Genomic DNA, 24,434 nt, shown 5'->3' with positions numbered 1-24,434 from the left:
GGACAGAGGTTGAAGCTTAGATGACAATTCAGGACCTATCAGGTTGGCGACTCTTTTGAACCTGTCTAGAAGTGAGAAACTAGTAGCAGATGCATCAGCCAGGATGTGACAATAATACTTCATATATGGGCGAATGATGGCCTTGTAGAGGTACAGGATACTTTCAGGCATAAGTATATTTCTAGCATGGTAGAGAGAGCCCACCTTCTTGGCAACAGCCTTATCAATGCTCTTGATGTATCTTTTCCAACTTATGTTCCCTATGAACGTTAAGCTGAGGAGTTTAAATGAAGTACTTTCAGGTAATGTATCTTTAGCCATAGCTATTGATGGTTGAGAAGGTTTCTTGTAATTATTAAAGTTATTGAAGTTAGTCTTGGCAGCATTGAACGTTACCAACCTTTTTTGACCCCATTCCACTACAGATTGGAGGTCTTCCTCAAGGGTTTCCGCCATTGCTTTGGATATGTGTTTATTCGTTTTCCCCTCGTGCTTGTTTTAAAATGTGGTGTTGTCAGCCAATATACCTGTTATGTTTGACGTTCATCTTTGTCGCCAACTGTTATGTTTGCAGGTTGAACCAAATAATGTATAAGGCAATACAAATGAAGACTCAACAAACAAAGGTAGATCAATAAGAAGTGTATTAGGAAAAGTATATTTACAGTATATTTACATAATGGTTGTCAGGTAAGAGAGTCTTGGCTGGAGAACATATCTGCTCTCGGCTCGGCCTTCGGTGGCTTCTGGTTAACACACACTCAGACTAACCGAGTCTTGTTATTTATGTGTAATATCATCCACATATGTAAATGAGTGGGTGCCACCACAAGAATACGCATCTCAGGGACAATTTTATCAGGGAGGTCATTTATGAATATCAGGAATAATAAAGATTCAAGGATGAGGTACACCTGCATTTATATCATATTGTTTGGATGTATAACCATTGAGGACACCCTGGATTCTTCTCTTATTTAAGGATTTAATTATATTAAATATTGGTTCAGTAATACCATAGGATGTGATTTTCATGAGAAGACTACCGTGCCATACCATGTCAAAAGCCTTAGATATATCTTGGGCTATTGCCCCCCCCCCTGCCTTATCCATTGCATGGTATATACATTTAGAGATTACAGTTAGAATATCTGCAGTAGAATGGTCTTGCCTAAATTCATATTGATAGTCGGACAGAAGGTTAGCAACTGTAAGGTAGTGAACTAGAGCTTGATTAAATATGGACTCAGATATTTTGGTGAAAAGAGGGAGGAGGCTAATGGGATAATAATTTAATGGGTCATTTTTTTCGCCAGAATTCCTATAAATTGGTACCACAGAAGCAATTTTCCATCAGTCAGGAAAGCATGATTCATTAAGGCATTTGTTTAAGAGTTTGGAGAGAAATGGAGCAACTTTAGCAAAGCATTTTTTCAATAGTACAGCCGAGATGAGATCAGGTCCACATGCTTTTGAGGTTTTTTATGATATCATGTACTTGGGAAGAGGTAATTCTCAGATCATCTAGCGTAGTTTCTGCCCTCAAAGGAAAATCAAGGAGGAAGTGGTTTGCTGGGTCCAAAGTAGAGTTTGAAGCAAACTGACGGGCAAGCATTTTAGCTTTCTCAGTTGCCGTGCAAACAACCTCATGATTGTTGGATAGTGGGGGAATTGTTGATTGTCCATTATTTACTACGCTGTTGTAGATTTTCCAAAAATCACAAGTTCCTAATATTTCCCGATGGAGTATCTCTGATGTGATCTTTAATGGCATTCCAGTCAGCCTTATTGTAGTACCTTGTCGTTTTAAGCAATGGCTCTTCAACTTGGGGTCGAGAGTTTAGAATGATGTCTATCATTATCACAGCATGATCAACATTCCCGAGTGGATAATGGGCATTACACAATCCTCTGGAACTGTTGTCAGAAATAAATTCAGAAGTGAGGCTTGCTAATCCTGATGATCTGGGAGTCGGGTCGGGAATGTTACTGTCTGTCAAGGAATGGGATATAGAAAAGTTATGGATGATGCTTCCAGCTGTGTCTGTGTAGTTAGAGAAGCCAAGCCAAGTATTGTGGTGGACATTAAAGTCACCAAATACATGTATTGTATTTGGGTGCTAGTGTCAAGGGAAAGTGCTACATCTATGCTGTCTGAGACATGATTGATTAGAGTACGGTCCTGGGTCAAGAAAGAGAGAGAGAGCGATAAAGAAAATATAAGTAGCTAACGCTATGTTGTAAAGTTAGTTTAAAGCATGTGAAGGCCTGGTCATCAGATTTTAGTTTAGATTCCTAGTCATGGGGTAGGTGTTATTAATACAGACTCCAAATCCTTATGACAAAGTGGAAGATAACCAAACATTTTAAAGATGACAGAAGAGATGGAGGATTACAAGTTAGTTTCACTCAGTGCTAAGATATTTGGGGAGTTGGCTAGGAGAAATGATTCTACATAATCTAAGTTAGTCCATGGATATTTGTAAATGCAAATCTGAAGGGAGGAGGTGAATCATTGAGTGTGTGTCTGGTTCGATCATTATTTTGGATTGAGCTGTAATTTTATTTTATTTCATAGTTTCAGTTTAAGTAGACCATCAACCGACTTCTCATCCACAGGAATGTGATCTCGGGAATGCCCACCAGAGATGAGTGCAGAGTTCCTTTCCATGCACAACATAACACTACAAACATCCCGATATTATACAACTGATGATAGAGCAGCCGCTCTAAGCACTACCAAAGAGTTAGAGCTCCTGTACTGTCAGTCAGAAACAGCAGCTAGCAACTGTCAAACCAGTACCCTCAAACCTTTCAGACAAGAGTGATCCAGTCCAACCATGTTAGCATACATGGTAAACAAGCACTCTTAAGATGCCCAGTTAAGGGGAAGGGAATGAGGCAGGTTTGCCCTAGTCAGGAAACAAGGCCAAGCAATGAGCATCTCTAACAAGTCCCTGTGATTGCACCTCTGCTCCTTACTAATAGGCAAAGAAATGGCAAAAACACTAGAGGATGACCTCCAATCTGTAGTGGAATGGGGACATAAATGGATGGTCACATTCAATGCTGCCAAGACTAAACTGGTTTCCTTCAATAATTACAAGAAACCTTCTCTGCCACCAATAGCAATGGCCAGTGGCTCCCTATCTTAGAGTACATCTTTCAAACTTGGCCTAACGTTCACAGGAAACATGAGTTGGAACAATTATATTGAAAACATTGCCAGGGCCACTGCGGAAAAGGTTGGTTCTCTCTACCGTGCTAGAAAACTACTGACACCTGAAAGTATCCTGTACCTCTATAAGGCCACCATTCGCCCATGTATGGAGTATTGTTGTCACATTTGGGCTGGTGCATCTGCTGCTAGTCTCTCGCTCCTAGACAAGGTTAAAAAAAGAGTCGCCAATCTGATAGGCCCTGAACTGGCATCTAGGCTTCAGCCTCTGTCCTATCGACGAAACGTTGCATCCCTCTGCCTGTTCTACAAGTATTTTAATGGTGACTGCTCTGACGAACTGCAGGCACTTGTGCCCTCACGACGTAGACACCCTCGACAAGCCCGACAGGCAGCTAAATCCCACCCCCACACAGTAGAGATCCCTAGATGTAAAAGATCTTTCTACTCCAGTAGTTTCTTCCCCAGAACCGCTAGACTCTGGAATTCCATTCCAGGTCCCTGCTTCCCTAACTGTACTGATATGCAGAAGTTCAAGTGTAACGTGAACCGACATCTTGCTGCCCAAATCCCAACATAGTACCCTGGTAGTTGCTGCCCCTGATAGTAGCCCCCTACACCAAAGTGGCAATGTGCCTTGTTTGGGGTGAAAATGTAATAAAAAATAAATAAATAAATAAAAAAGAAAAAAAAAAAGAAGTATGGAAGCCAGGCAGTAAGCAGAGCCTACCTACTTCTTAAGCAGTAGGTTTGCAAACCAGTGATTTGATCAAGTCACCAGCTCTAGGGAGATTGTCGACCAGGACTGAGGAGGCCTCTCTCCTCCGTTTCGTGCCAGCATGTATGAGGTCAATGGCACAGGTTTGACATCAGCATTTTCCTTTTCCTAGATGGATGACCTGACGAGATCTACAAGTCCATCAACACCGAAAGAATTAGCCCCATGCCCAGTTTCAAAGCCAGGTATTTCTACACCCTCACATGGGTCGTTAGAGTTAATAGTATTAGTATCAAAGGTAGTTAATTTCTGCTATGAAGTAGCACTTCTCAAAGTAAGATTAAGATCGGAAGATGTGATTATTCACACATTATGAGTGAAAAGGCTTGAAACGTATGAGTAATGAGTGTAGATTTAAGGTTAGTATCTACAACGATTAAAACGAGGATTAAATATGGTTTGCGGATTAATAAACACAAGTATTGTATAAGAAGTTTGGGTACAATTCAAAATGAATTTCAGATGTTAGTTTCATGTAGAGAATCACCAGTATGTTCACGTATCTAAGGGAAAGAAAATATAAAGTTTTTACTTAATATAACTTTAGGTATAAGTCCAAATTATCGCTAATAAGAATCGATCTTATAGGTAATCTATAGAGTAAAGGTATATATTATAGATAATGCATGCCTACTAACAGATAACTATAGATGTTTGGTATCAATTTTTAAATTTATCTTCTAAGGTTTAGAACCGAAAGATAAAACCCCCTCTCCTATGGCAAGGTATGCATGTGATTTTGGTACGTGTACAGTTTAATCAAGACATTAAAAAATGAAAATATCTAAAAAGGTTATATTGTACGTATCTGTTATGGAATGAAGTTATCCTAAAAAAAATTTCACTTAATTTCATCAAGTAGTTCTTTTTTTACAGCGAAAAAAAAAACAAACAATTTGTTAAGATACCGAGCTGGTGACTAGCTTTTAATTATCAGTGTTACAAGTGAAATTGTTTACTTTCGTTGAAAAGTGTTTGAATTTCAATGTGTTGCAGTTCAAAAAATATTTAGAAAAAAAAATGTTCAAAACATGTCATGTTGAAGTTTTATTTTAAAACAAGAAAATTAATGGCCTCGTTTATTTTGTACTCCAGCAATAAGTGAGATTAATGTTTTGTTGTTTGATACAAAATGGCCATTTCATAGCATTAACAATTTCATCATTGTTTTCCTAAAATCTCTTCAAATATATCATGCAGATTATTATTATTATTAAGATCTTCATTTCTGAACAAAACGGTGATATTTTGAGGATTTTCAGGGTTTTGGTTTTTAAAATATGACTATTATTGATGGGCATTACTTAATCAAACACATCCAACGCTCCACCCCTATTTCATTTCCATGATTTTCGACATGACAACAAAGCACATCTTTTATTCAGTGAATGAATATACTTACTTGGACTATGGATTATATTTGAAATATGTCTACGATTCATCTTTAAATCAGCACTCGTTAAAATTTCCTGGATCTGAAAATTTCAAAAAAAAACAAAAACATCAAAAGGTTAACAAATATAAACAAATTTCAAAAGCTGAAATTAAAATATTGATACTTGTGCAGAATTTGAACCATCCACTTGGCTTTGCTTGGAACATGGCATCATCTGGGTTTGACTGTAATCCGACGTAAGATGCTGATTAATGATCAATGTGTGGTAAAGGACCAGACGATTTTTAGAGAAAACATTGAAAAAAAAAAATCAACATCTCGACAGTTATCTTTTCAAGTAAATGTGGAGACAGAAATTTGGTAATAATACTTTTCTCTCCATTGTAAACCATATATCGGAAAGCTACTTGCCTGGGTTGACAAAGTTTCTTCAACATCCACTGTCTGTTCTCATCCAACTTTGACATCGTCTGATGCGACCATAAAAAAGTCTACCTAATCCTAAGGGAATACGCCGGCTGTCTTAATTTAATTTTTAAAAATTGATTGGCCACCCCCACCTTACAGGAAAAAAAGTGTATGTGAAAAAAAAAATTATCAAAAAAAATATTATGAAAAAAAAAAATTATCAAAAAAACATGTTTACTTTACATTAGTTACAAAAATAAAGAAAAAAATGTAAAAAAAAAAAATAATAATACATGGAAAACATAAAAAAGTGCTTTTTTTGTTAAACACTTGTTAAAAAAATATATTAAAAAGACAAAAACATTGGTTTCCTTATTAGTTTTGTTTTGTTTGTAGAGAAAATTGGTGGAAAAAGAAAATTTATTACAAAAATAAAAACAGAATTAGGTCATTGCTTCTTTCTTATTTTCATCATTTTTTCTGATGATTTTATTATATTTAAATGTTTTCTTCCGTATTCTCCTTGAGTAGCATTGTTATGCGTGGATAATCGGTGACAATTGGCGAAAGCCAGCGGTTGATGTCATGTTCCAAGCAAAGCCGAGCAGCCAGTTAGTTACGTTATGTTCAAATTATGCACAGGTACCATAATATTACCATTCTACATACATCTCCCTACAATCTCTGGTCTCCTATCGCCAATCTTTCACAAAAAACACCCGTCTAGCTGAAACTACTGTCATTAATTTTCCCCACTCTTTATCTGTGCCTAAATCCAAACATAGATTCCATGAGCATAGCTTCTTTCTTAGAAGTGCACGACTGTGGAACTCTCTTTCGTTTGCCTGTTTCCCACCTGACTACAACTTGGATGTTTTCAAGTCCAACATAAACAAATTCCTGACAAACTGCTCTTAAGTAAGACACTTTATCAAATCTCCAATACTAATGATTACTACGATACTATCTCATTGATTACTGTACATGCAATAACCCTTATCCCCGAGTGGCTTCTGGGCCTTGATATGTGGTGACTTCCATGTAAAAAAAAAAAAAAAAACTTTTCCGATTTCATTTTCGTCTGAACTTATTAAATTCTGTCTTTTAGATTCACATTACACATCTATCAAATCATTCTCGTATCATTTCTCTCCATGCAGCACATATTTTTTAACCATCATTAACCATACATTATCACACTGCGTACACACGCCTGACAGACTCTTCAGTAGTAACACTCTGCTGGTTAATAATGGTAGAAGTTCCCTGTACTTACTCCATCCATTTCCAACTCTTGCAAACACATCAGTACCGGCTCTTCCCTGTGCTTCAATGGTATCATTAAAGAAACAAAACTTCTAAACTACTTATATATTCTTATCATTCAAATATACTTTCTCCATATAATTCCACAAAACAAATGAGAATGGCGGATATAAATCAACAACTCCATTCAGAATTTTATATCTGGAATGAAATTGATTCATAAAAGCTTATCAAACAAATGAAAGAACCATTAAAGTAAACTTCAGTCTAAAATTATGTCTTGTCCACCAATTTTTAGTCATGAATGTCCAACAGTCTTTGTTTCATCACCATTTACTCAACATAAATTCAACAAAACAAATAAGAATGGTAGACATAAATGTGAACAGACCTTAGTATCAGCAGCTCCATTCAAAAGAGAGTAATAAAAAGTTGCTCGGTCCACAACGTCGACCTCAGAACAATGAGTCATCAAAAGATGTAAAAGATTGTCCATTCCTAAAAAAAATAAAAAGTAAAAAATGTTAGCGTTTCAAGTACAATGTGAACAGGTTCTTGAAGAGCCGGCCTCTGAAATGAATTCCCAAATTTCTGTTACAGTACCCATTAACCCTTATCCTTGAGTGGCCTTCAGGCCTTTATGAACAGTGATTATACAAAGTAAAAAAAGTTATAGAGTAAAAAAAGAGTTTTGCTTAGAAGTATAATCGTTTATGGCTTCCGTTCAGTCTACAGACAATGCATACCTTCATAAGGATTGCTGTGCATGTAATTATGAAGGGTTGCACAATCCCCAACTACACATCTTTTCAATCGACACTGCTTGATTTTATTACAAATAAACATTAGACTATACCTGACTTGTCCACCAAGTTTCAGTCATGGGTGACCAACAGTTTTTTTTATTGCCATTCAAAGATATGCTCTAAATGTACACCTCCACATTGCTAGTATGCCTAGATGCAGTATGCAAAATTGTTAATAATTGTAACAAAGTCTACTTTTGGCATTGCATTTATTTGGGATGTAATTGCCCTCTTCAGTTCAAGAATACAGGGTGGAACGATAAAAGTGTCATCCTAAAGAAAACAACACTAGAGCTTTATTTTAAAATTTTTATTGAAAAAAAAAATCAATTCAGGTAACTTGATTATGTAGTAGAGCTGACATCTATTCAATGTAGCCGCCTTCAGTCTCAATCACTGCCTCGATAAGAGCCGGAACTCGGAGCATGCCTTTTCCACAAGCACTGACAGGAGCTTGGTGAATATTCAGCGGATGGTGATGATCAGGCTGGCTTTGGTGTTGTGGGAGGTCATGTTGGTGATGTTCTCGACGTATGACCAAGTGAAGTACTCAAGTGGGTTCAGGTCAGGGGAAGAGGGGGGGGCAGTGAGAGAAGGGTACAAAGTCATAGCACTCCTTCTGAAGCCATCTTGGGTCTCTTTGGACTGGTGGGACGGCACCAAGTTCTGCTGCCACACTCAGCAGCTACCTTATTGCACCAGGGGTTCACCACACTTTTCAGCACATCCAGGTACATTTTGGTGTTGACTTTCAAACGGACTTCGAAAATGTGAGATGGCATAATGCTGCCTTCACTTGAAACCACACCAAAGATCATAACCATAGCTGGAAACTCTGTTGAGCTGTGCCCTCAAGTTTTAAACTGTCTGGATTTGCATTTTGAGGGTGATGGCAATGGTTCTGTAGTTATAACTTGGATCTCGCTCGTTAAACATTGTGTCACTTTCAGACATAGTAGAAGACTCCTATCGCTCTTGGGATTTGTACACAACTGACGAACTAGTAGATGGTCTACAACAAAAAAAAGAAAAGTGGTTTTCATCAAACAGATATGGAATCATGTCATCTTTTTTAGGGTGACAATTTAATTGTTCCACCCTCTAGTCTGGAGATTGTTTTGCTAGATTATCTTTGAGGTAACCCCACAAAAAAATATGGGGAGGTTAATGTTCGATGAATGTTAAGTTCATTATACTGATAAGACAATAACTAAAAATGTCCCTAAAATGTTAATGACAGGGAATTCTTGATTGGAAGAAAAATTAAAATTACCTCAGTCTAGGAGGATTTTTTTTTCCAACCAAGGACAGAAAGGATGAAGTGCAGTAAAGATGAGTATTAAAAGAGATACTACACTTAGCTCCTAGCCATAAATATGTCTGAATATCTGATGTTATAAAAACTTCAAAGATTTTATTGTTCTTAATCTATTTGGATAAGACAATAAATGTATATATGTGTTTGTTTGTGTGAAATATTTAACTGATAAACTCTTAAACTACTGATCACATAACACTTGAAATTAACAGGAAATAGTAATCATGCACCAAGGATGGTTTATAACGAGTAAAATCTTTGTTTGGATGGATAAATAATGCGTACAGAAATATATCAGCAAGTAGAAATGAAAAATGTTCATTTAAACTTGCCAACATATTTCTATTACTTTTGTGCATGCGCAAATTCATTCATAGATTGAAGTGGTTTAATTTTAAATCCTTCTTATCTATCCGTCGATAGCTCAAATGGTTGGGAATGCTAAATGTTTTGATTCTAACTGATGGCATCCAAGTTATTTTTGTTTTAACTTTTGAAATTAGTACTAAATGTATTATATTTAATAGAGAATTGGCTCTGTAATAATAAATACAGAACCTGCATGAATTAAAATATATTGTGACCAGCAGTTTAAGAATTTATCAGTTATTTTCACAGAGACACACATACATACATCTGTTTTATTTATATAGATTTTGGTTTGGCTGATTTGTTTTATTGCATATCAATCTATTTCAGGTTATTTAATGCCAGTTTAATTTTGAAAAAAAGTTTTCATGTTTCAAGTTTTTATATCTCCAAATATTTATTCATGGTGTCTGGTTTGGTTGTTTTGTAGATGAAAATTGCTTTTGTTTTTAATTTTTAAGAACATGAGTAAGTTTTACAAAAAGAAAAAGGAAAAAAACAATAACATCAATGTTTGGTGCATTTTAAGTCTGGAAGCCAATATCTTTAGACAGCCTGATCTGGTAGCACCAGGCGGAACATTAACAAAACAGGTTTCAAAAAATAATTAGGACCAAATAAGAGTAGTGGACAACAATATTGTCTTTTCAGATAATAGACAATATAAGTATATAGAAGATACTGCCAAATATGCTGCGAAAGTAGGTAAGCTTCCTCTATCAGGCTAGAACATTTCTCACGCCTGATAGTACTCTATATATCTATAAAGCCATCATTCGACCATGCATGGGGTCTTGTTGCCACCTGGGCTGGTGCTCCAACCACTAGCCTCTATCTCTTGAACAGAGTGCAAAGAAGAATTTTAAACCTAATAGGTCTCAATCTAGCTTCAAAGCTTCAGTCTGTCATATCCTCATAGTCTTGAATCCCTTGTTTTACAAGTACTTTTACAGAATGTGCTCCGAAGAATTTACTGTATTTATTACCCCCTCAATGTATATATCCTTGACCAGCAGCAAAGAGATCGCTGACAAATTTTTCTACCCTTATAGCTTCTGTTGTATGGAATTCCCTCTCTACTCCTGGTTTTCCCAACTGTACCAATATGGAAAATAAATGCAACATGAACAAAAATCTTGCTGCCCAACTTGCAACCCATGTTTCTGTTCTATAAATATGGCTCCTATGAAAGTAGCATCTTTGCTTTAGTGCCAACATGCATTGTTTGGGGTAAACAAAAGTAAAAAAATAAAATAACAAAATTTACCGTTGAATATTGAATGAGTCTTATGGTGTAACAATAAATTCCTGCAGACGGATAATGTTGCAGTTGCAAGGAACCAAGAAATATTGCCATACATCAGCGAATATAAAATGTTCATGTGCAGAAATCTGACCGTGGCCTGAAAGAAGAAAAAGACACACAAATCAGTGAAACAAAATATCCTTTTTTAATCTAACATGTAAAGTTATTTTAGTGAATTTTCAAAGTTAGACCCAAATAGCCATAGATCTTACATATTGATATTTGATTCAAATTAGCCTATTTATTTTTTGGATCACTATTTTTTCTTTTCTGAAAATATCAATTTCAGCTAAACTGTTAGCACTGAGACATTTTTCTTTATCCACTGAAACCAAAACATTATATGAGGTACCTTCAATAAGTTTCCAGAATTTTTTTGTACAGGCATTTTAAAATTGTCATAGACTCTTCAAAACGCAATATGTTGTTTCTATGCATCTTATGAGATGACTGGCCAATTTTTATGATTTCAGGTTTAAATGAACAGCTACAGCAGGAATTGAAATACACCCTACTAAAGCCTGATTGTCACAGCTGGTGAATTTCAAAAATGCAATCTAGACATGAGGACACTACAGAAAAATGATATGCAATAAAATTCTGTTTTAAACTTGGAAAAATGCCACAGAAACGTATGGAATGCTTTGGATTCCTTTCGACCATCTTGCATGAATCAAGCATCAGTTTTTGAGTGGCATAAGAGATTCAAGGAAAGCAGGAATTCTGCAAAGGATGATGAGAGGTGTGGGAGGAGTACGGAAGTCAGAACGCCTTAGTTGTTTGACCAAATAAAGAATTTAATGGATAAGGACTGTCGTGCATCTATAAAAAAAATAAGTGCACAGTTTGATATCAGTATGGGAACTGTATGCACAATTATTCACAAGGAACTAAAGATGCAGAAGGTTTGTGCGAAGTTCGTCTCAAGGGTGTTCAGAGAAAATTAAAAAGAAAGATGGCATGACAGCAGGGAGATGGTCGAGCTGATCAATTCAAATCCCGCAGTTCTTGATGCTTTGGTGACCTACGAAAGCTAGATCTACTGCCGAGACACAGAGACCAAGAGACAGAGTTCCCAGTGGAAGCATGCCCAGACTCAAGAAGGCCAGACAGAGCAAATCCACCCAAAAACTTATGATGATCTCTTTTTTCAACAGCGCGGGCATGATCTACATGCACTGGGTTCCCACTGGACAGACAGTCAACAAAGAATTCTATGTTGTGGTTTTAAGGAAGTTCAGGAAGAGATTCCGTCGGAAGAGGTCAGCATTCTTCAAATCAGATCAGTGGCATTTCCACCAGGACAATGCCATGCTATCCATCCATAGCCTTGAGCCCCTGGAGGGCCATAGGCCACCCACAACTTTGTAGATGCTTTTGTAGCAAGTTCTTTTTTCGGGGTGGGGGTGTTAGCCCCATACCCAACCTTCACAGAAGGTACATACAGCACCTAGCCTTCCCAAATAGTCACCCATTTGATACTGGCCAGGCTCAACGTTGCTTAAGTTTGGTGATTTGGCAAGAACTGGTGTGTCAATGTGATTGTGTCGTACCCAGGACTATGCACCAGTCCACAACTCCATCCTTGTCACAGACTATTTGACCAAGATGGGCATCAAGACAGTTCCTCACTCTGCATATAGTCCAGACCTTGCTCTGTGTAACTTTTGCTTATTCCCTAAGCTCAAGGAAAACCTTGGAGGCTGTTGTCAGGAGACAATTGAGGTGATGAAAGAGGCTGTGGTGAGGGTCATTGACACACTCACACAAGAGGACTTCTATGGGCCTTCCAGAAGTTGTTGGAATGGTACAACAAGTGTATTACAGTCGGAAGAGATTACTTGGAAAGAAACTATTTCCTTTTTTTTTCTTTTTTTTTTTACATGGTGGTCACCACTTATCAAGGCCCGGAAGCCACTCAGGGATAAGGGTTTCATATGTGTATTATCAGTAAAAGTGCCCATACGAAAAAGTCTGGAAACATTTTCCTATCCAATGTGCTATTAAACTTATTCTGGATAAGAAAATTATTAGAGTTGAAAAAGTTTCCTATTAATTATTGAATATTTAGTGCGTCTTCATTATTAGAACAAAATTTGAAAATCATAATATTGAATTTCAAGTAAAAACAATATTATCGATTTAATTGTCATGTTGCATTAAGGAACATATTAAAAAATTATGAAAAACGATAAGATAGAAAGTTTATTATTAATGAAAAAAGTTTTCGAAGACCATTAGCATAAATTGAGTTTTGCTTAAAAAAGAAACTGGAGAGTTCCAATCATAACAAAGAAGGTAAATAAATATTTTCTGAAATTTTAGGACAATTTAGCAAAACTCGCTTAATCTTAAAGACCTTTAATGCCCTGAAGAGAAAATCTAATTAATAAAAAAAAAATAAAAAAAAAAAAATGGTGAAATTGTACCTGTGGTTGTATTCGGCAATCAGCAGCAGTCAATTTGAGGATATCCAGATAACTGTGAAGTTGTTGCTCAGGCATATTGAACTTGACCCGAGCTGTCACCATATCATGAAGTTGTTGCAGCATGTATAGGTAGATGGAGCTATAAAAGAAGATGAAGATGAGGCATTCTTAAAATCATCTCACATATTAATTTCAGATTGTGCTTATTTTAATTATGTTTACAATATTTTTATCACCTCCTTTGAATTTATTCGGATGATTTTTTTTTTTATCATAGTTGTTGAAAATAATGACAAAGATGGCAATAACACTCCCAAAACATTAGAATAATGTAAATAAGGAAATTTTACGTGTTGGAATATTTGAGAGAAAGATTGGTAATTTGTATTCTTTAAACTACTGTTGGCATCTTGGTTGTTTTTGTTTTTTTTACAATGTTGCAGTGATTTAACCTCTGGTCTTCTTCAGGTACATCTTTTATAACATAGGAATATTATTGTCAAATTTAGGAACCTATACAGAATTTTTAACTTGTCCCTTCATATAATCCAAAGAGAATAGAGAAATATTAATACCTTATCTTTCTGAATTTTTTAAACGAGGATAGGTAATTTATATTATTTGGACTACTGTTCTCATTCTGGGTGTTAATTCTCACATTTCAGCAAATATAACTCGGGTGTATCATGTCAAATTTGTGAATCCACACAGATCCATAGCATAGCAGATAAAGTATTAAGCAAAATTCAGTTCTAAGTGACACTCTTCTAGAGATTCATGGTTCAATCCTCAGTGTGGGTGATAAGGTTGGTTGTTTGGTTGGTTGTTTTACGGCATATCAACCCTTTTCAGGTTATTTAATGCCGAATCCAGTGATTTTGAAGAAAAAGTTTTTAATAGAATATTTGGGTTTTTTTTTCAAGTCATTTTCTATTTAACCCATAGTTGGGACTCTAACAGGTACTACCACTCCGAGTCAGAGTGGACCTTGGAGCAATGGCAATTAAAGGGTGGCTCCACACTCTCCAAAAGCCCGCAAACAGGGGCCTCACCATCAGATATAGTTTATGGTCATATCCAGGACCAGTGATAATAAGAATACAATTGCAAATTACTTAGACTTCTATCAGATCATGACTAGTGGAATGAGGGCATTCTACTCTTGTGAATCAAATAAAGAGTTCCATTCAAAATTCGGTGTCGATTCCTTATTTCGACATGAAATAATCCTGAAAAAAATTGAAGGTTACATCAGCCAAACTTTGTGAGAATAAAACTCAAGATGAGACAAATAGTCGGAATATCCATAATCTCACCAATATTAAGCTTCTAATAAAGCATAGTTGATGAGAATTTTTTCTTTTTGTTGGACGATATACATCCACTTGATAAAACAGAATGAAATATAGAAGCATATAAAATATTATTCAAACGATTGTTTCTCATCTTGGTTTCAGGTTTATTTTGTTAAACTTTGGCATCTGCATGAAATTTCAAATGGAACCCTTTATTTAATTCATGGGGATAGTATGTTCGTGTTTCATCCGTCGTAACTGGGTAGAAGGCCTTAATAATTTGCAATTTTATTCTGAGGATTGAACTTTTAACCTCCAGAATTACCAAATACTTTATGCATTATGCCATAGGTCCTTGCAAACACTCATATATGTATACATTAAAAAAAATGTTCTTTTATGTAACTTTATTATCAAAAATTAATGGTATGTTGTTTTTAATTTCTATCATTCTTTTCAATAAAAATATTTTGTACATTCTCAACTTTTCATTTACAGTTGAAGAACACCTCAATTCCTGCAAGACTCCAGAGGAGAATCTTAAGGAATTTATTCTCAGGTAAGAATGATACAATCAAGGCCCGGAAGCCATTCGGGGATAAGGGTTATTGCATGTACAGTAATCAATGGGATAATATCGTAGTAATCGCTAGTAATGGAGATTTGATAAAGTGTCTTACTTAAGGGGGTAGTTTATCAGGAATTTGTTTATGTTGGACATCCAAGTTGTAGTCAGGTGGGAAACAGGCAAACGGAAGAGAGTTCCACGGCGTGCACTTCTAAGAAAGTGGCTTTGTTCATGGAATCTACGTTTTGATTTAGGCACAGATAAAGAATGGGGAAAATTGTTGACAGTGGTTTCAGCTAGACGGGTGTTTTTTGTGAAAGATTGACGAGGGGGGGAGCCAGAGATTGGAGCTCAGACGAGCACTTGCCATGGAAATAACGATAAAACAAAGATAGGCTTGCAACGTCTCTTCTGTGGGAGAGAGGTTGCAGGGAAGAGAAAAGGGCATCCCCCACTAAGCTACGAAGTCTATTTTGTACTCTGTCAAGGCAGGATAGGCTGTTTTTAGTAGCTTCTACCCAGATGTAGCAGTAGTACTCCATCCTTGGACATACTTGCCTTTTATATAGATAGAGAATTGTATCAGCAGTGAGGTATCTACTAGAGCAGTAGAAGGATCCCATCATTTTTCCAGCGACCTTGGCAACAGACTTGATGTACATGTTTCATTTCAGATAGATCAATCCCAAAAGCTTGTCAAAACATGGAGCTTCCTCAAGATGAGAGCCATCCATTTCAATTGATGCCAGATGAGGATCAGAGTGTTGATGATGTAAAGATAGGGGCTTGCTTTTAGATGCATTAAAAGTGACTAGCCACCTCTTCCTCCATTGTACCACACATTCAAGATCAGAGGAGAGAGAATCAAAGAGAACTGTGTCATTTACGGCCTTTGATGTGTTGCCATAGATAGTCGTGTCATCAACAAAGATGTCAACGAATGATTTAAGTATGTGTTTTGGAAGATCATTGATGTAGATCAGGAAGAGAGTTGGGCCCAGGATGGACTCGAGGGACTCCAGCTTAATACTGCGGACTTCTGATTTCTGCTCATCAACCACTACTCTTATGAGCCTATCAGAGAGAAATGATTTAATAATTGAGAAAACATTTCCAGTTATACCATAGAAATATGGAAATCTTGTGAAGTAGGCCTTTATGCCATACCTTATCGAAGGCCTGTGATATGTCAAGAGCAATTGCCCTAGAAAAGGAGCCTTTGTTGAGAGATTCATAATCCTATGAGATATAACCGTTAGCACATCTGCTGTAGATCTAGCAGAATGGAAACCATATTGCATGTCACTAAGAAGGTTATTTCTGCTGAGGTGGTTGACTACTTCTTTATTTAATATGGATTCCAGCAATTTACTCATGACACACAGGAGACTTATTGTTCTGTACTGAGAGGGAGATGACCTATCACCTGAATTCTTAAATACAGGGCATACTGATGAGGTTTTCCAGGGTGTTGGGAAGCACTTCTCCTTAAGTAACTCTTACTTCCTTTATTTTGTTCTTTAGTCCTCACATTCCTGGAGCGATGTTTCTGACAAAGAGGAAAGAATTGCTGTTTTCTGGGTCAGAATCTTTTCCATCTAACACTTATCTTTGGCAAGTTTTTTGACCCTGAAGTAGTATCTTTTTTATTTTATTTTAGCTCCTTACATCGAATGGCTTCATGCCTTGTCTGGAGTGATTGGTTATTTTGTGTGAAAATCTATGCACATTTCTGATAGAGCAGAGTTTAGACTAGTGTTGGGACGATTCCTAATTTTTATACGATTCCGATTCCGATTCCAGGAAAATATTGATTAACGATTCCGATACCAAGTACGATTCCGATTCCTAGGGAATTTATTGTTTTGAAATATACCAGGTAGTTTTATACTTATGGTCGGTAGTTCCCAAATATGTTCCCTAACTTTGGAAGAGATATTTTATGTCTACACCATCGTGTTTTGGTTTAAATAAAATTATTATATAGTAAAAACTAAACGGAAAAATTAGCAAGATTTATTTTAGAGGAAATTTATTTTACTTAATTGGAATACAGAAAAAAAAAAACCCAAAGAAAATGGAATTTATCCTTCAGAGCAAAAACAAATAAAATAGAATTTATATAACAGAACAAAAACAAGAAAATTAGAGAATAAATACACACGATTCATTATTTTGGTCCTCATAATTAACAGATTTAATGAATTAAATAAAAAAAATATAGCGGAAGAGAAAGAAAATATATACTAATTAAATATAAAAAAGATAAATATTTGATTTAATAATTTATAAATGAACGTGCATAATGAAAAAAAAAACAATATACCACGTGACATGGCGCCGTAGATACAAAATAACCTTTCCAAAGTTAACGACCATATATGAGAAATACCATTAATCGAAAGTTTTTGTGTTTTATACCAAAAGGTAGGTATAGCGAAAAGTTACAATTGAAGGAATTTCAAAAACGATTTTTTGTTTAGCTATTGATAGTTGTATTTGTGACAGCAGTTCTTCAGGCCTCCATAATTCACAAGGAGTAGTTAACACCTATTATTTTTTCTTACTTTTTCATTGCTTTTACACGTTGTTTCTAACGTGAAGAATAAGTTTAGCCAAACTAATTTTGAAATAGGGTATATCAAAGGAACACATATAAAAATGATACCACTATAAAAAAACAAATGAAATACTAGATAAAATTGAGCAAACATAATTACCAAAATTACAGAAAAAGATTTAAAAAAAACAAACAAAAAATGGTGAAGTTTGTTGAGTGAAATGAATTATTGAAAGAAAATTAATTGAACTAATAGAAATGTTAAATAAAAAAATGTCACATTTCAATATTTTTTTAATAATTAAATTCTCAGGGTTGTCGAAATTAAAAATTAAGGGATTTTTTTTTATTAGACTTCTTTCGAAGCTTGTTACCTTGAAAAATACATTTAAAACCCTGTTTTTTTTTAAATAAATCGAAAAATAAATGCAATTAAAAAAATTTAATTGATAATTGAAACTTTAAAAACATATTAAACATTGAAAAATTACTTATCTCACAAATTAACGTCCAATAAAGTAGATCCAGTCTTCATACAGGAATTTGGTTATAATAAATATATCTTTCCCAAACTTAAAAATTAATTTTTTTTTTTTTTTTTTTTGAGAGAGAGAGTGCTTTAAAATCGCCGGGGAGTGCCGCCTAAAATTTTAAAGAAGTAAATTTTAGGAGTTTAGTGCCTTTCAAAGACGGTTATCATAATTTATTATCATCATTTAATTTCCTTTCCCCCCCCACACACACCTTTCCACGTGGTTCAGTAGTTAACCAGTGCTCCTGTTGCTGTCACTCAGCTATCTTTACCTAAGTTTTAATTTCTAGTTAAAAGAATTTTCATGAATGGAATCAGCATTTTTAAAAATTATTTTTTTAGTTGTATATATTGTATTTACTCTTTGAAGTTAAGGAGGGTTAAAAAAAAATGGTGACACCTAGATGGTGACGTAGGCAAAAAAAAAAAAAAAAAAGACACTGCGATTTCGACCCTCACTAATAAAACTGCTCTGAGTGACTAGTTGGTAATTTTTTGTTCCTTTTCTTTTTTATTTTGCTCCTCCAATTTATTTGGATGCTTCATAGTTAAATGTTTTAACATGTTGGTTGTGGTCATGTTAGATGGTTTTATTCCTCACGATATTTTAATTTGACAGACTTTGCAAATGGCTTTCAACTCATCATCTTCAAAAAGACTTTTTTTTGGACTTTGGGCCATATTAGAAAATTCAGTTTATCTGTAAACAAATAATTTACTATTAAATTTTGTTTTAAAGCTAGTCACTTATTTGGATAATTAATTGAAAATAATCCGCTAAAAAAGACAAAAAGAAAAAAATATAAAGGGATGGGGCGGTAAATTGTACCAACCGGTAGTTAACAAAAAAAACTTATAGAATTTAATTTTTGAAACCAATGTATAAAAGTTTACATAATGAAATGCAAATATGCATTTTCGGGTTTGTATTACTGTACACATAGATTCGAAAAAGTTGTCAAAAAACAAATATATAACAAACAAATATTATCAAAGGCAAGATAAGTTACTTTTCTACCAAACTGGGTAATTTATTTTGTTTTTATTCAATGTAACATGTTTATTCAGCTCGAAAAACATGCAGTGTTTACCGATGTATTGGAAAATTCAAAATGACGCCCGACACTCTCTTTAACATGGTAAGTTCGGGAAAAGGTGTTATAAATAATAAACTAGACAAAATACTATTAAAAAAACACCGAATATATGTCAAAATATGTCACGGTAACATATATTGAGCGAGTTTCTAGCAGTATTTTGTATAGTTTATTATTTATAACATCTTTTCCTGAACTTACCGTGTTAAAGAGAGTGTCGGGCGCCATTTTGAATTTTCCAATACATCGGTAAACACTGTATGTTTTTCGAGCTGAATAAACATGTTACATTGAATAAAAACCCGAAAAATATATCCAGTTAGGTAGAAAAATAACTTATCTTGCCTTTGATAATATTTGTTTGTTATATATTTGTTTTTTGACAACTTTTTCGAATCTATGTGTACAGTAATACAAACCCGCATTTTCTTTTGAATTTTTTCAATTCACACATGGTTGATGCAGTTCAATATTGCTAAACTATAAGTCCTTAGTAAAATTCTATTTATAAATACTTTTTAAAATGAAATTATTTAATTAATCGTAAATATTATTTAGACATAAAAATTAATTGATTACAAAACCTTTTAAAAATATATATATTAATTTCTTTTTGGTTCGGCAAAAAACTGCGCAAAACACTTTTAATTTTCAATTTAAAATTCTAGAAAAAAGATTATATTATTCTGCTTTTAATATAATCAAATTCAGGGTTTTATCTTTCTGGAGAAAAAAATAAAAAAAAATAATGGATTTTATTTCAATGAAATTAAAAAAAAAACTTGACTGAATTGAATTAATTACCCTTAAATTAACGAAGGGGTTACTTAATAACTTTAGGTTTGGAAGAGATAGGTATGGGGTCGATTTTTTTGAAACTTCAAAAGAAACCGACTACTGTCAAAACTTTGCAAAATAATACAACGTGATCAATTTCATTTTAGAGTATATTGTTCTCTTAAACCTTTTACTGTTTAAATAATTTGACTTTGCTCGTTTTATTTTAAGAAAGTATAAGTTGAAAAAGCATTTTCATTCACTATTAGAAGATTTGTCAGTAAAAAAAAAAACAATGGCCAAAAAGATAAGCGTTTTTTTTATTTTTACTCGCAATGTAGAGCCCTGCATACTTCTTTTCAAGTTAACTCTTTTGTAGTTTTGATTACAATAGATCTGAATGAATGAACCTTATAAGGGAGGGGCACTAAGCATTGCCTTGTTAATAATGAATTTCTTTGGTTTCTTTTTATTTCTCTCTTGCGGTTAGAAATATCGGGAAATTTTTTTCTTTTTTTCAACATCAGACTAAAAGAATCGTAATGAAGGAATCGGAAAATTAAAGTATTTTTTAACGATGCGATTCCGATACCTCCCAAAATACACGATTCTTACGATTAACGATTCCGATTCCGATTAATCGTCCCACCACTAGAGACCTTTTAGAAATGTTGGAGTCTGAGGCAACACTTAACCAAAGTTGAAAACACGCACACACACACACACACACACAAAAAAAAAAAAAAAAAAAAAAAGGAAAGAAAATCAAAAGTCCAACTCTCAAATTGTATTAACAATTTTTAAAACAATAACGCCAATTCTGAAAAAAATGCTGCCGTGAAACCTGACATAGTTATATGGAATAAGTCAGAGAGAGTTGCAACCTTGGTTGAAGTGAGTGTCCCTAATGCTAGAGGTCTGAACAGAGCTGAAAGGGAGAAACAGACCAAATACCAAGGTCTCATGTATGATATGAAAAGAAACTGGAATCTTAGAGGAGATATCAATCATACCACAGGGCTTATGAAGGAGAACTAACTAATATTTCTGGTGAACCAAGTGCAAAAGAGATCCAAACAATTGCACTTAAGGGAACAGCGAGGATACTAAAAAGAGCTCTCGGTTGGTTTCAATAAAAAGCAGGGCAATGTTGGCAGTTGGTTTGGCTGCCTCATACCCAGCATTACAATCTTCAAAGGAAGAAAATTAAAAAATGATACCAATTCAATCTTTTCTCTCTTTCTCATGCAGAACACTTAACATGGTCCCAACTCGTCACGCCAACTTAACTTCACAAGAGAAACATTGTATTTATTTATTTATTTATTTATTTGCGAACTCTTATCCTCATCTTCATAGTTGTTGTTTCACAACGTTTCGGCCAACTATTCCTCTGGCTTTCGTCAGGTGGTTAACCATGACAGGATAGGAATGCTGAGTCTTAACTATATCTTCAGTAATTACTGCCTTCCATAGTTGTTGTCGTCTCACCATGTTTTGGTCAACTAATCCTCTGGTTTGCTTTTGGTAAGCAAAGATGAAGGCAAGAGAAATAGTTAGTCGAAACGTGATTAAATAACAACTATGAAGATGAGGATAACATACGAATTACTCATCTCAAAGGATTCCAGTAATAAAATAATATATAAAGGTTTTATTATTCCACCGAGAATTGCCCACATCAAACAATACTTATTTACTGTAAGTGAAATCTTGTTGTCGCACAAAAATAGCAAGATTCTATTTTATGAATTGAACAATCTGGGTTCAATCCACGATAAACGCTACACAGCATGACCCTCATTCTTTTACCACATGATGGCTGCTATACAAGAGAAGTAGAATATATATACGATGAATAAAATTCATTTAAAGTGATTTCACATGTTCCAGCTATTAACCTTAAAGAAAAAAGCAACCGAAAATATATTCAACTTTGTCCAAAGCAAAAGAAAGGCAATTAACAATGTAACTGTCGTCAAGTGATCTTCATCATCCAGATTTGTTTATGATGCTATAAGTGTCCCAGACTTCAGGTTTGGCACCAACAAGTAAAATTTTATGCCTGTCATCCATGTCATTCAATCCAACGACTTAACATCAGCCAGATTTCATACAGTTATATCGCTTCGTATGCACTCAAGTCATGTATTCTTTTGATTAACATGCTCTCTACTATCTGGAATATCCAAATATGTGATGAAGTTAATCGAAGAAGTGGTACGCTGTAAATGTGTTGGACAACCTGATATAACAGCTATATACAAATACCAAGCCATGAGTGAAATGATGTCACGGCGAGGAAAAAGAACACCATAAAAAAAAAAAAATGAGAGAGCACACTTGAGAAGACGATCATGTTCAAGACCAAGTGAGAGATGTCACAGCCGTAATGAGAAGTCACGTGTGTGAGGAGATAGAAAAAATAAATAAAACTGAGTCTGAGTTATGTTTTTGTCTTGGTCTCCTTTGCAATGGAATGTACAACATGCTGGTTCCTAGACAACATTACACTGAGACGGCATAAGGCATCGGTAATTTCACTAATATTAAGCTTTTAATAAAGCATAATTGATGGGATTTTTTTCTTTCTGTTAGATAATATACATCCACCTGATTATGGCATGATCATTATGCCAAAGCTGATGCAGATCTGAAGTGGTAAGGCCCATGTCACAATGTTAGAACCATGCCATTTCTCTCAATAATTGCTGACCTCAATGTTGTTTGCTTTGGTTTTCTCTTCATCATTGTCCCTTCTCCTTGTTCTGGCCGTGTCTTTCACATTGGTTATTGCCGAGGGTGTAAGCACTGGTTTATAAGTATATAAAAATAAAACAATGAAAACTCAACTCTATACATTGTATATAAATCAGTTGTGCTCGGAGTTTGTTTTTGTAAAGAATTCCCCAAAGGTTATCTTTTGATAACTGTCTGCAGAGGCAACTTTGTCGTCATTTGATCAGTTCATCTCCTCATCTGCTAAAGCTCTGCTCCTTGATGATCTTCATCGGAGGACTACTAAGCTGCCAAATCTCATCAACTGTTGCAAACAGAAAACTATTCATAAACTAACTCTGACTCCTAAATTTATTGACTCAAAATCAGAAATGCTATGCCCAGTCTTTTGTCTTAGTCATCGCTACACCTGATTATCAAAAAATGACTACTTCCACACTTGCCCTATGGGACACTCCCAGCTGATTATTCTGAAACTAAGCACTGGCCACAAAATATCTTCCTGTCTTGAGAATTCAAAAAGATTTTGGAAGTCTAATTTATATTTTACATATCTCATTTGCTATACTTTTGTTCTGCTTGTTAATCATTTCCTTCCATTGTTGGGAGTTTTGGTTTTGGGTTGTTGGGGGGGGGCATCCACAGTATCACAACAGCGCTGTGCAACATGACAGAAAAAACACAGATTTAAAAAACTGTCTCAAATCTTGAAAGAAATGTGGCTGAACATAAGGACTATCAACAGCATTCCCCATAAAAATAAAGTGAGCAATGATAGCAGATTAAAAAAATCACAAACATTCAACATGATAACATAATATGGCTAAAATAATTTTCTTAATTTGAATTAAAAAAAAAATCACATAATTGTAGGAACTTACCTGTCAGGTACTTCTTTGTCAATCCGCACCAAAAAGTCCAAAGTACTTGGAATGAATTTAGGATTGGTTGTGACCAGCCCCAGCAAAAGGCTGTAAAACAATTCAAAATTATGTATATAAATATACAATACTTAATCCTATTCTGAAGAATTTCACATGTGAACATTGCATTTTTATAACTAGCTGTCTGGCAATTTGTAAATAAACACAAGGCAGCATGTTTGGTGGTTGCATGTTGGGGAGGTTGCATTGTTTGGTAGTTTGCATTGTTGGGGAGGTTGCATTGTTTGGTAGTTTGCATTGTTGGGGAGGTTGCATTGTTTGGTAGTTTGCATTGTTGGGGAGGTTGCATTGTTTGGTAGTTTGCATTGTTGGGGAGGTTGCATTGTTTGGTAGTTTGCATTGTTAGGTAGGTTGCATTGTTAGGTAGGTTGCATTGTTTGGTAGTTTGCATTGTTAGGTAGGTTGCATTGTTTGGTAGTTTGCATTGTTGGGGAGGTTGCATTGTTTGGTAGTTTGCATTGTTGGGGAGGTTGCATTGTTTGGTAGGTTGCATTGTTTGGTAGTTTGCATTGTTGAGGAGGTTGCACTGTTTGGTAGATTGTATGTTTGTGATGTATGCAAATAACAGACTGCAAGTAAAAGATGTTTAGGCAAGAGAGAGGTAGCCACACAAAAAATTGAAAATATCTTAGATTTTGTATTTGGCCACACAGAATTTAATTTTTCTT

The 24,434-nt window shown here is 35.0% G+C and overlaps 1 protein-coding gene across 2 annotated transcripts in view; it reads right to left on the bottom strand.

The window, feature by feature from the left end:
- Window positions 1-24,434, bottom strand: part of LOC145269539 (AP-5 complex subunit beta-1-like) — a 104,048-nt gene that overhangs the window by 41,641 nt on the left and 37,973 nt on the right. For both annotated transcript variants that reach the window (XM_080125300.1, XM_080125304.1), the window contains exons 12-16: window positions 23,704-23,793; window positions 13,255-13,393; window positions 10,787-10,922; window positions 7,418-7,524; window positions 5,359-5,431 (exon numbers count right to left, since the gene is read on the bottom strand). In XM_080125300.1, the coding sequence (XP_079981426.1) occupies window positions 5,359-5,431; window positions 7,418-7,524; window positions 10,787-10,922; window positions 13,255-13,393; window positions 23,704-23,793 (545 nt within the window). The remainder of the gene's footprint in view (window positions 1-5,358; window positions 5,432-7,417; window positions 7,525-10,786; window positions 10,923-13,254; window positions 13,394-23,703; window positions 23,794-24,434) is intronic.

Source organism: Euprymna scolopes, chromosome 4 (assembly GCF_053919585.1).
Source record: "Euprymna scolopes isolate OS-2025 chromosome 4, ASM5391958v1, whole genome shotgun sequence".
In the NCBI taxonomy this organism is placed as follows: domain Eukaryota; kingdom Metazoa; phylum Mollusca; class Cephalopoda; order Sepiida; family Sepiolidae; genus Euprymna; species Euprymna scolopes.
This window is presented reverse-complemented; position numbering and strand designations above follow the sequence as displayed.